This window comes from Anastrepha ludens, chromosome 5 (genome assembly GCF_028408465.1).
Source record: "Anastrepha ludens isolate Willacy chromosome 5, idAnaLude1.1, whole genome shotgun sequence".
NCBI classification, from domain to species: Eukaryota; Metazoa; Arthropoda; class Insecta; order Diptera; family Tephritidae; genus Anastrepha; species Anastrepha ludens.
In genome coordinates this window covers 12,656,872-12,670,603 of record NC_071501.1, presented here as the reverse complement: position 1 = coordinate 12,670,603, position 13,732 = coordinate 12,656,872, and the positions used below count along the sequence as shown (strand labels likewise).

Below are 13,732 nucleotides of genomic sequence, written 5' to 3'. Positions count from 1 at the left end.
TTTTCTTTTTGCTAAAAGTTTTGAGCAAAAACCTCTCTTTCATTTGTAAACACTGTCATCAGTAAAAGTATATTTTATTTATTGTACATGAAAAAAAATTTTTTTCCAGAGGTTAAAAAAGGCCGAAGTTCTTTGACTTTAAGGAAGTGCATACCAGAATTTCAACATTAAATAAATTGCTGCTCCTTCATAATCTTTATTGCAGGACTAGCCCCTGTTTTTCCCACAAAAAAAATTGCAATTCATTAAGTTTTTTATAAATATGTAATTATTGCATTCTTCGGATCAGGAGCCAGACATTCAACACTCCGCCAACTCCTTGGTGGTATTCCTGGAGGTTTTGGTGTTCTAAATTGACCGTTCATTATAAGCTTCGTGGACCGCTTTTCACCCATTCTTTTACATGCTGGCTCCATTCTCAAATTGCTCAAAGAACAAAAAAACATATATATACAGTGAAATTCCCCATTACGGACAGTCCTTATAACCGGACAGCTCCAATAACCGGACAAATTTTGGGCACACAGGTTTTTCATTCATTTTTTCATACAAATATCATCCTAATAAACGGACACTCTAATAACCGGACGCGGACAAGGTATTTCAAACCATTTTCATAAAAAAATTTCTCATAAACGGACAAAATTCAAAAATATCACAAGCAAGCTTTGTTGTTCATTATAAAAATGAAACAGGTGATTCCCCTTTTAACATGTATACACTCATTCAAGTCCTGTGTTTTAAATTAAGAGTAGTTTTCCATTCAGTTTGTTAAGTCAGTTGCATGCGAATGGTTGCGTTCAAAGGTTTTCTCCAAATGGATCAAAATGTTTTCACTGAGGACAACAATATAGAAGTTCAATTTGACCAACAAGATGATACTATGGACATAAGTGATTCAGAAGATGAATTTTCAGAAGAAATAAGTGAGCCTATAACATCATAGGATGAGGCTTTAAAACTTGTTGCGGGCTTGAAACAATATGCAAAAAATGACTATGTAGCTTTTCAGCACATTAAAAATATCGAGAGTCACTTTGAAAATGAACATTTTAAATTAAAGCAATCAAGCATTACCTAATTTTTTCAATCAAACTAGTATTGAAATGTAAAGACTTGTACAATGTACTTAATCGCTATATGTACATATATGTATTTATATGTAATACTGAAGTATGCAAATATTCTTTACTTCCAAAAATTTCTTAAATAAACTATGTACAATACAATTCATATGTGTGGTATATAAATATTTTGTGACTTCATCCCTTATAAGCGGACATCTCCCATAGCCGGACAAAAACACTGCGACGGTGAGTGTCCGGTTATAAGGAATTTCACTGTATATATTAGGACGGGTCGATTTAAAAATCGCTAATTGCTCTATGAAAATCGTATTCTAGGGATCAAAATAAGAAACTTTGCCGAAGGAACAGAGGAACGAATTCTGATGCCCTCCAATTTGGGTCGAACGAAAAATCCCACTTTGACCCATTTAGAGTGATCCAATCGAGTCCAAATGTATGACCGACCCCCACTAACTTTGGACGGCCGATCCACCCATGCCAGTGGCACACCCCCTGGAACTCCTCTGGGGGGTTCCCCATACAATCATTCCAAAATATCACCATTTTTGGCCTTTACATGAGAAAAGAAACTAAAAAGTTCGACCCAAATTGCGGGGCATCAGAATTCGTTTTAGAGGTATGGTTCCTTCGGCAAAGTTTCTTATTTTGATCCCTAGAATATGATTTTCACAGAGCAATGAGCGATTTTTTTGCCTCCCCACAAATCTAAAAGTTGTTAAATGTTTTCAAAATTTGTCCACTTTACTTCTTATCGTACTTGTAATACTCTAATACTCTTCAGTAGACTAATTTTAAGAAAAAATGTATGGCAAGATGTAATGACAAAATACTTGGATCACTTGCATGCGAATGCCTTCAAACTATTTTGCGACTAATCTTCAACTCCTAGAAAATAGAGCGAATGCTTCATGCCACGCCGGCCCACTGATTTCCGTGATTTTATCAATATTTTTGACAGTTGGACCACTAGTGCGGATTCATTGGAATAGCCGCTTTGCTGTTGCACTCATTTTTCGGCCACCTGCTTTGCCTTTTTAACTTGTTTCGCCTACTTTTCCTTTTCTTCTCTGTTTCCCTGCATTTTGAAACGCTGTAGTGTTTCAATATAGCGAAAAATTGTTAAAAAAAAGAGTAATATTACTTTTATTAAAGTGATTCTATGTTATATGTATATAACCGTGACATTTGGCCCCCTAAAGACATCTAACGGAAAATGTTCAAAACTTTTTACATCGCAACCTGGTCTGCAATATCTCAAATCTGTCTTAACTTAAATTAGGCAATTCTACTATGAAAATTTTATATTTCTAACTCCGCAATTGTTATATATGGAAATTGTAAAGGAAGTTATCAAAGTATGAAAGTTATGAAAATTATCATGTGTGCTAAACTGACTGATTAAATTATTTAATATATGTGCACAAATAGTTCAAATAATTTTTCGCATTTCCACAATTTTTCAGCCTCTTCACTGCAATTGATAATCCACCAGCAGGACTCGCAAGGATACTTTGTCATTGACTGTTGTTTATTAACTAAACTTGCAACAGAGATCGCAGCTCACTGTCACTGCCGCCAACACCACTTAACAAAGGAAGCAAGGAAGTACGAGTATATAAAAGGCAGCTGAATTTATTTATTTCATCCTAAATGGGCGGTGGTGTTGTTTTTCTAATTGTTGTGCCGACGGCGAACTTCGAACGCGAACTTGTCTATGGTAAGACAAAGTTTCTAATTTTTTTTAGTAAATTTAGTAAAATAACTCAGAAAATGTGATAACAAAATTAGCATCAAATATACGAATACTTATATGTGCATATAGTCAAATATTAAATTAAGGGGGTCCTTAAAAAATAAAAATTTAAATTGTTTATGGGGCACCCACTTATTTTGTTCTGAGTATGAAACAAACTCTTTTAGCGAAAATTTTAAAACAACTTTAAAGTGTTAAACAAATTTTTTTTCTTTATTAATTTGACCTATTGATAATTTGATTATAACTTATTAATATAAATTCATGGTTATCACCAATTTGAGACAAATATATCTGGTGATATTCAGCTCCAAGAGAACTATCGATATCGATAACCGTGGTTTGACAGCTGAGAATGGAAAAACTGTGTCCACATTTCTGTTCAGTAAGGTTTTGCGGCCCAGCACCATCAGAATTTCGAAGGACCTCTCCGAACCGTTTGATACCAAACGAGGTTTCAGACAGGGTGACTCGCTGTCGAGTGGCTTCTTTAATCTGAAGTTGGAGAGGATCGTACGAGCCGCAGAACTTAATCGCTCAGGCACAATATTTTATAAGAGCGTACAATTGCTGGCGTATGCCGATGATATTGACATCATCGGCCTTAAGGGGTTAGGGGTAGTCAGAATTTTCAAAAAATCGATTTTGTTTTTTTTGCATTTTCTTATAGTATAATGTTTTAAAAATATTGTGTAAAAATTTGAAGTGAATCCGACAAATACTTTTCAAGTTATTCAACAATTAACAAAGGGCGCTCGGCCGCTCCGGAGCCGATAGCAAAACTTTAAATGCGTTTTTCTCAAAACTATGTTTTTCAAACTGGTGAACACTGTAACTTAAAAACCGCTACGTAGATTTCAATAAAATTTATACAGCTTTTGAAAAACATAAAAAACTTGTGCCTGATAGAAGGATTTTTTTTTTTTTCAAAAATTTCGATTTTTTTTTAACAATTAACTGTTGGTTTTTTCCCGAAAATCTGAAAAATATTTCCTGAGGCCGCCATTTTGTGCATTTTGAAAAAAAAAAAAAGCTTCGATCCGGCTCGAGATTATCTATCAATAAAAATAATTTTTCTCATCCGATTGGTTTTAGATGAATCTGCAAGGACTTGTGATGTTCACCGCAAGGGACTTCTGGAGAAACGGGCTTCACACAAACAGCGATAACTTTTGCAATTATTAATTTTTTTTTTTGAAATTTTGGTGAAGTCAAGTTAAAACATGATGTTTTTATGCTATGTTTTTATTTTTGTTAAATAAATTAATTAAGTAGCAAAAAAAAAATTCGTGAAAATCATCATTTTTTCGGGCCTCTGACTACCCCTAACCCCTTAACAACCGCGCTGTTAGTTCTGCCTTCTCCAAACTGGATAAAGAGGCAATGCGAATGGGTCTGATGGTGAACGAGGACAAAACAAAGTACCTCCTATCACTGTTGACAGTTATGATTTCGAGGTTGTAAAATACCTCGTTTATTTAGGAACCAGCATTAACACCGATAACAATGTCAGCCTTGAAATCCAACGTAGAATCTCTCTTGCCAACAAGTGCTACTTTGGACTAAGTAGGCAACTGAGCAGTAAAGTCCTCTCTCGACGAACAAAACTAACACTCTACAAGACTCTCATCATGCCCGTCCTAACGTATGGCGCAGAAGCTTGGACGATGACAACATCCGATGAAGCGACGCTTGGAGTGTTTGAGAGAAAGATTCTGCGTAAGATTTTTGGACCTTTGCACGTTGGCAACGACGACCAGCTGGTGATAGCAGAGGAAGAGGAGGGCCTCCTCTGCGTTGGAAAGATCAGGTGGAGAAGGACTTGGCTTCACTTGGTGTGTCCAACTGGCGCCGTTTAGCACGAGAAAGAAACCACTTGCCCGCTTTGTTAAACTTGGCCAAAAACGCGTAAGCGGTTATCGCGTCAAGTAGAAGAAGAAGAATAAGGTTTTGCGGCCGCCTTAGCCGAATGGATTGGTGTCTGACTACCATTCGGAGTACGTTGGTTCGAAGCTCCGTGAAACACTTAAATCAAAAAAAGGTTTTATAACAGAGGTCCCCTCTCGCAGGACAATGGCAAACCTTCGAATGTATTTTTGCCAGGAAGAAGCTCCTCATAAAAAAAATATGCTGATCGGAGTCGGCTTAAAACTGTAGGCCCCTCTATTTGTGGCACAACATCAAGGCGCGCGCCACAAATAGGAGAAGGAGCTCTGCCAAGTACCTGACAGAAGTGTACGCGCCAATTAATTATTTTTTATTTTATTTGTTTGCAAAAGTTTTAGTTAAAAAAACAATTAAAGTATTAAAATTTTGCAAAATTTAAAAAGTTTATTTTGGGGCTATTTTGGGATCTCGCGATTACACTGAAAATCTCCCGAAATCGTTTAATTAACAGAGATCACTACTACTTATAATCAGCTGAGTTATAGAAAAAATAAATTTCGGGATCTCCGGATTACATTACAAATCTAATGTAATTCTGTAATTAACAAAGATAGCTACTGTTTATCCGCCAAGTTATAGAAAAATTTAATTTCAGGACTATTTCGGGATCTCGGGATTTCACTAAAAAGTTCGCATCATTCTGTAATCAACAAAGATCACTACTGTTTAGAATTAGCTATTATAGAAAAATTCAATTTCGGGACTATTTCGGGATCTAGGGATTACACTAAAAATCTCACGAAATTCTGTAATCAGCAGAAATTACTACTATTTAAAATCAGCTTAGTTATAGAAAAGTTCAATTTTGCGACTACTTCGGGATTGCATTAAAAATAATCCAAAATTTCGGATCTGGCAATGCTGCGCAATATTCGCATCCTTACTATACAAATTCACACTGACAAGTCAGCGCGTGTGTGTTATTAAGTAACTTTTGGACAGACGTGCTTTGCGCTTTGCTCGGCTCAACTACAGCGACAGTGAAGTCAAGCCGCTAGCGCTTAGTTGACTCGTACATTTAGGGATTAACTTAATTAAATAACTGCAAGTGGCAATTTGTAATTTTAAGCACCGGCGCTTTGCTTTGGCGTATGGACGTGCACACACGGGCTTACTAATACAAAACACATGGAAATAAAATATAATAATATACATAAATCCACTCATATTTGCATGCATTTTTATTATTTTATGAACTCTTATGTGTGCGGAAAAATATACTCGCATGTGCACAAACAAACGTAAATGATAGCTTTACCATTTATAGAGCTCCTCACTCATTTTCAAAAATGTGTAAGCCTATTTAAATCTGCCCCTGTTTATACTCCTTTGCATCTCATTTAATTACTTTATGACATAATAAAAGTCTAGGCTATAAATGTGCTATACAATTTTATGGTATAAACAACAATGCAAGCACTCGTTTCGAGTTGTTTGTATATTCGAATATTTCTTTGTATACCAAGTAAGCATTTTATTGAGTAATTTGAAAGTAATTACACAAGAATAGAAGCTAAGAAGCTGCGTTGTGAAGTGCTGAAATAACACAATTTAATGTCAAAAGTAATGCATTTTCCATAAGCATTGCTTAAAATACAACGTCGAGCAGAATGAAAGATTTTACTGCGATATTTCAATATATGGGGGCGGTTTAATAGGTACCCGTGTTTGATGGCAGAGGGCGTTCCTATGCTTCCTGAGGAAAGTTGGTGTTAGCATCATCTGCTGTCATCTATCAAACGAAGGCACAAAAAATTTCAGGCTGATTGATAGGTTAGTTTAGATTTGGCAGCTATTCGAGTAAGACGTCTTACGTGATTTTCGCTAAGATGGAAAAAATCAGTATCGTTCGGTAATTCGATTTTCCTTTTTGGACGGGAAAAAATGCGACAAGATAAAAGCAAAGTTGGATGCTGTCTATTGGAGCGCTTTGCCATCTAAGACCAGAGTTAGATATTGTTTGAATTGTTGCTGGCTTATCGACGTACACCTTTTCTTTCAAATAACCCCAAAGAAAGATGTCCAACGGTGTCGTTGACTTGTAGGTGTGGTTCACATTCAACATCGGCCCTTGAAATTTAACCACCCTTTATTTATGTATATTGTGACTAACTAAAAAGAAAAAAAGTTAAAATCCATAAAGCCGTTTTCGAGTTCTTGTTATTGCAATTAAAACAAATTTTGATTTTTTGAAGTTTAATCAATAACCACTGTGTCCAACATGATTATCAAATACTTTTTGTATTCAATTTGGCATAGAACTAATAGCCCCACGAAATATTTCTGTGTGAGTAGAATACTGCAATTCTTTGATTTTTTGCCAAAAATCCTTCTTATTTTTGACTATTTGCTTTCGATTAGCTTATTTAAATCTTCCCAAAGGTTTTCAATTGGGTTTGGTTCGGGTTATTGGCTTGGCCAATCCATTACCATAACATTATTTTGTAAAAACCATTCACCTACTAACATTGAGGAGTATTTTGGGCCATTATCCTGCGTTAAAAGTCACCGAAGTCGCATATTCTCCCCAGCAAATGGTAGCATCACTTCTGGAAGTATGTCCTTGTAAATAAAATTGTTCATTTTTTTTGTTTATGAGGTGAATATATCCTATTCCACACCAAGATAAGCATCCTTAAATTATTATGTGCTTTCGTACTTGCCTTTTTTTTGCGAGCGGCGGTAAGCACTTTTGTCCTTTAAGGGGCATGTAAGCTAAAAGCTATCGACTACTAAGCTAAAAAATCAATTTTTTTTTACATTAATTATGCCAAATATTAGATTTCCCAATATTTCTTCAACATTTTAACATTTCATTTTATTTCGATTTCGGTTACAATCGATATCAAATCAATAAATACGTTTGATATGAAATTTGTATGATGAGATCATATGATGGAATCTTTTGATGAGTTCGTGCGATGATATCATTTGAGGAAATCATGCGATAGGATCATAGGATCAGACTTAATAAATTTCACGAGAATTTCAAGTGCATAATTCTTGCTTATTTGAGCGAATCTAATTTTTATCTAAGGATGCCGCCTATAGAGCCACGATATAGAGTATATCATCCCTATGAAGAATGGGACTATGTAGGAAGTCTTCTAAGATCTTTAGATGCCCTTTCATATACCCACTTTTTAGTTCAGATATACCTTTTAATCTTAAGGCACTCGAGCGAGCTTCCCTTTCAATCAAGATTGGAAGCGGTGGTATGATCAGGAGCACACCCAATGCATCCCTGGGACATGTTTTCATAGCCCCTGTAATACCAACACATATCAGGCGATGCAGTTCGTTTAATGCCACCATGCTAAGGATGCATAAGTGACTATGGGTTTCCCAACTGTGGTGAATGTCCAGAAGGTCATTCTAGGGTTTAGTCCCCATGTCTTACCAAAAAGCCTTATGCAGGCAAAGAATGCCCTTGTGGCTTTTGAAGTAACTCTCTCAATATGGGAATTCCACGTAAGCGTTTTGTCAAGACTGACGCCAGGATAGTTCGCTTCTGTCGAGAGTTGAAGTGTTGTCCCATTAAAGGTCGGACATTTGAGATTTATGTTCCTTCTCCTAGTAAACGGTACAAGTGTTGTTTTGGATGGATTAATGGAGAGCCCTTTTTCCGTGCACCATTTGTTTATTATTGTAAGGGCTTGCTGCATGCGATCCGAAATGGTTTGCTCATGCCAGCCTAATACATAAACTACTAGGTCGTCAGCGTGGCCCTGAGTGTGAAATCCTAGGTTATTCAGTTTGTGGAGAAGTTCATCTATGACTAGAGTCCACAAAAGAAGAGAGAGTACACCACCTTGAGGGCAACCTCTTGTGACTATGTAAGACTAAGTAAAATTATAATTTCCTAAAAAAAAAGTGGATTTAAAGTGTTGCTTATTAATCTCACCTTCGATTACGTCCCCTTCTGCGACCTATTTTTATTCGCTTACTCATGCAATGATTATTAAATTTTTTCAGCACAAACTTTCACACACACACACACACGCGTATGCACACATACACCCGCACACACTAAACTAAGTTTAATAAACTGTAGTATCAGCTGCTGGCAATTTCATTTTCAATTTAAATGCAGCAAAGCTTTTGAAAATTGTCACCAGCGAGCGCTATCAAATACAATTGCGATGTCCTCGAACACCGGCAGCAGCAACAAATGCAACAACAGTGTACAGTAGCAATAGCAGCAGCAACAACAAACAAACTCGAGTACACACGGATATGCCGTTAGCAGATTTGTCAGCTATTTATGCGAAAAGTTACTTAAGTGTTAATGCAACATCCGTTTAATCCACCGTCAACACCGAGAAGCTGTAGCAATAACAACAATAACCGTTCGACTGCTACAGCCAATGCTAAGTACTCTTCAACTCGCGATGATTTTGCAATTTATGCGTTCACTTCTCTCATGTTTTTGCCACTCTCCCAACATTGCTCCAGCTGGGGCGTACACGTGCATGTTTGAGGGAGGGGCTACTACTACTACTACTTTAGCTTCTGCTACTCGTATAACAACTCTGCTAACTTTTTATGACCTGTCATGTTTTATTTATATCATTTGTAGTGCTGCAAGTGAGCTACTTTTGAATTCGAGATGCGCTTACATCCAGCATAAGTTGAAGATTTGTGGGTATTCGTTTGCAAATGCACACATATGCACCCATGTAGGAGTTTAAGTGTGTGTGTGTATGCACAAAGCGCAAGTGCTTAACAATTGTAAGTGGCACTGCGAATGACTTGCGAACATTTATTTTGTTGTTTTTGTTTCTTGTATAGTAACTAAACTAGCTGATAGTGTGGATGATAGGGAATGTTACTAGCAATGAAAAATGGAGAAAACAATTTTGTAATTTAAGATTGCATGACTATGAGAATGAGAAATGGTGACGATGGTGACAACAACGAAATTAACAGAAGCGGCGAAAGGAGATATATTAAATAGGGGAATCTACAAGAGCTTTAAATTTGTGCACCAATGTAAACGCAATAATAGCTCGGCGAAATATTGCAAAGTGATGACTATTTATTTTTTGTTCAATTAATTAAATTTTTTTTTATTATTTTTTATTTATTTATTATATTTTATTTTAATAAAAATATAGTGCACACTTCAAGAAAACCAAGTTTCAAACGTCTTACAACATTTAAGGAAGTTCAACAAATTTTCATCAATTTATTGAACTATTTAAAAATAATTTTTAGAAATTTCTGGTTTTGCAATTTCGATATAATATTATCCCAGTTAAAAATAGTTCACAATTTGCGTAGATTTTTAATAATTTTTTTCGTTGACGGTATAATGCATTGCCGATACATTTCACTGTGCGACAGTGGTATTATACTTTTATGGAGACCTGGCACAACTTGTAGGCATATTAAAACTAAGAAAAATGGTATAGGAGAAATTTCCAATACACCCCCAAAATCTTATTTTATGGCCAAAAAACCGTTTTTCGAAAGGTTGATGTGGACAATCACTTTTAACTTTACCAATTTTAATCCGATTTTCAATTTTTTTTTAGTTCAAAAGAGCAAAAACAAACCTTTTCGATAGTGTGTTGACAATTTCTCTGAAATAGTAACTGACGAGGTTGTAGACGGAAGTATTTGGAAATTTTTGATATTTCGGAATTTTTGGATTTATTTTATTTTTTCAACTTTGACATCGTTTTTACGATATTATCCGATATTGAGGATTTTTTTTTAGTACACTACTGTTATAGTAAATTTAATTTTGCGTCAAATGAGCTATATTTGACTGTAATTGAGTTAAAATTCATAGAGTTGTGTGAGTTTTAAGATTTTATTTTTTTTTGCTTACTAGTTTGGTATGTAGGTAGAGGTGGCGCAAAAGTAAACTTGCGATGTTTTTTGGCTGTAATTTAAAAAAACAATGAAAAACTTTGATTCTTCTTGTGGATTATTTTTATTTGGTATTTCAATTTTTTTTACATCAAGTCGAGAATATGATGTCATGTAAATGGCCGCCGCCACAGTTGATTGCCATTTGAGTCCTTTTTATGGCATTTTCCATCACTTTGGCCAAAACTTCCGGCGATAGGTCCTCACATTCTTGACGGATATACTCCATATTACGGGATAGTACTTTATAATGAGATCATATGACGGAATGCTACGATGACACTATTTGATAAGATCATATCACGATATCATGTGATGGGATCATATGATCAGTTCTAAAATCTTAAATCTTACTAAAGGGTTTTTCAATTGGCGCGGGTCGATTTTGGCGCCCTGTGGCAGCCATTTTGTTTTGGTGACATCTGTCAAATCTTTTGTTTATTATTTAGTGGTTTATGCCAAATCATCATGGCAAGTTACACGAAGGAACAGCACGTTCAAATGATAAAACTTTATTATGGAAATGAGTGTTCATTAACGCAAAAGTTGCGCCCATTTTTCGGTAGACGTGGTAGCCCTTCAAAGTCGACTCTTCAACGTTTGGTGGTCAAATTTGAGACGACCGGGTCAGTAAACAATCAGCCAACACCCGTACGTTCAAGGAACGCAAGATCAGCCGAGAACATTGCCGCGGTCCGTGAAAGTATACAGCAGAACCCGAGGCAGTCTATTCCTCGCCGTGCACAAGAACTTGGCCTTTCGCAGACTTCAACTTGGCGAATTTTGCATCGGGACTTGGGCCTACACCCGTCCAAGATCCAACTGAACCAGGAGCTCAAAGTTGATGACCATAGACAACGCCGTTTGTTCGCTGACTGGGCTTCGAATCGTTTGGAAGAGAACCCCAGTTTTGGGCGAAAAATCATCTTTAGTGACGAGGCGCATTTTTGGATGAATGGCTGTGTTAACAAACATAATTGCCGTATATGGGACGACACCAATCCACACGAGGTTCACCAGGTGATAATGTACCCTCAAAAAGTTACCGTTTGGTGTAGATTTTGGGCCGGCGGCGTCATTGGCCCGTACTTTTTTGAGGCGGTCACCGTCAACAGCGAGCGCTACACGACGATGATAACCAATTTCTTATGGCCCATATTGAACCATTTGGACCTAGACGACATGTGGTTCCAGCAGGACGGCGCTACGTGCCACACAGCAAACGCCGCGATTGACATTCTGCTTGAACGATTTGAGGGTAAGGTTATCTCTCGCAGGGGTGATGTGGATTGGCCACCAAGGTCATGCGATTTGACCCCGCTAGACTTTTTCCTGTGGGGTTTCTTGAAGTCTCAGGTCTATGCAAATAAACCACAATCGACCGATGCTCTAAAGGTGAACATAACACAGACCATCGCTCAAATTCAGCCGGATCTATGCGGAAGAGTCATTGAAAATTGGACAACTCGGATCCGTTCCACCGTAAGAAGCCGAGGTGGGCATTTGAATGATGTCATATTCCACACTTAATGGCATATATGCGCCTTTCAAATAAAAAAATAATTTTGTGAATAACTCACACACAGCTTGTTTTATTCCATTTCAACATCTACCCATCCTTATTGAAAAACCCTTTATATATTATAGTATGTATTTAAGCCAATTTAGGAAAAATGAATGGCGCCTTTTTCAGTATTAATTAATATATCACTTTACAAGTCTTACTCGCCCGCGCATTCATGAAAACTAAAAAGTTTGTAAAACTAATTCTTAAAGCGGCATTTCCATACAATTTTTTTTTTAATTTTTAAAGTAAGAATTTTAAATCTATTTTAACCTTCATGAATTAAGCGGTAAATGCGCACCCGCAGACCATCCATCGATTGCTTACTCAATCAACCAGGAAAAATTCTAGTATAACGGACGAAAAAGCAATCATGCAACAGTAATATGTCATTATGAAAAATGATGTCATCGCTATCAACTAAGGAAATACGTGAATTGCAGTTATGTGTGTGTGTGTTAAAATGATAATGTTACAAGGCTTCAGTCAAAATTCATTCGCGAAACCATTTATTACTTTTATGAATTTTTTGCTCGCAAAGCTGACAAAGCAATCACTCGTGTCAATGACAAGGGTGCTGAGAGGAATGCCACATACAAGCATATAAGTGTAGTATGTATGTATGTGTATTATGCATGTATGTGTGTTATGTTGCGTGTATGTGCGGATGTATACTTGCGTGCTGTTATCTAATATACTTACTTAAATTACAAAAACCGCGCCAGCGCCTGCTATCAAATGCTCAGCAATAAGTCTTCTCGAATTTCGCTGATTTTTTCAGATTTCAGATTTATCAGAGGAAATAGCAGAGGCGCTTCAACGCGCGAAAAAAATATTGTCAAATCATTTGATTAATGTCATTTTCTTCACAACCCCTAATCCAACATTGTCACATCGTTGACTAGGCGACAAGCACAAGCAAGTGGCAATAACATTTCGGAAGTGGCTTTGTGTGTGTTTTTGAGTTCGCCGCTTATCAAAATGCGGTTCTGACTTTGGTAAAGGCAAGAAATCAGGTCAATATTGTTGATTTCTCGATATATTACGGCGTGAGTTAACGCATGTGTGTGTATTTTTTTATGTAAGTATGTATGTACACAAATCTCTGTAAAAAATCATTAGAATGCGTGGATATGCTCGTCTGTATAGTATTTACACACCAATGAATGTGTGTATGTATGCATGCATGGGAATAATCTTTGAGGTGGTGGCTTGGCGCCAAGGTAACGTTTTTTTCTGTGTCATGAAAATGGCACTTAAATCATATTTTAAAATAAAGGGTGTTTCGAAAGATGCTCTCAGGAATATTCAGTAGAACATCCAGTTTTTGGTCTGCCAGTCCTTTTTCCATTTTCGCCACAAACAGTTTCCACAGTACTGAGATCTCCCAATTTATTAAAAAAATGTGTACTGGGTTGCCCATATTCGACGGACCCATGTGTTTTTATTTTTAAAACAAAGAAAAACACAATTTTTTGATGTTGACGATAATAATCATTTTAT

The 13,732-nt window shown here is 36.5% G+C and overlaps 1 protein-coding gene across 1 annotated transcript in view; it reads left to right on the top strand.

The window, feature by feature from the left end:
* LOC128863155 (uncharacterized) overlaps positions 1-13,732 on the top strand; it is a 207,107-nt gene that overhangs the window by 13,118 nt on the left and 180,257 nt on the right. Inside the window, exon 2 of the mRNA XM_054102130.1 lies at positions 2,552-2,805. Within this exon, the coding sequence (XP_053958105.1) occupies positions 2,739-2,805 (67 nt within the window). The 5' untranslated portion in view covers positions 2,552-2,738. The remainder of the gene's footprint in view (positions 1-2,551; positions 2,806-13,732) is intronic.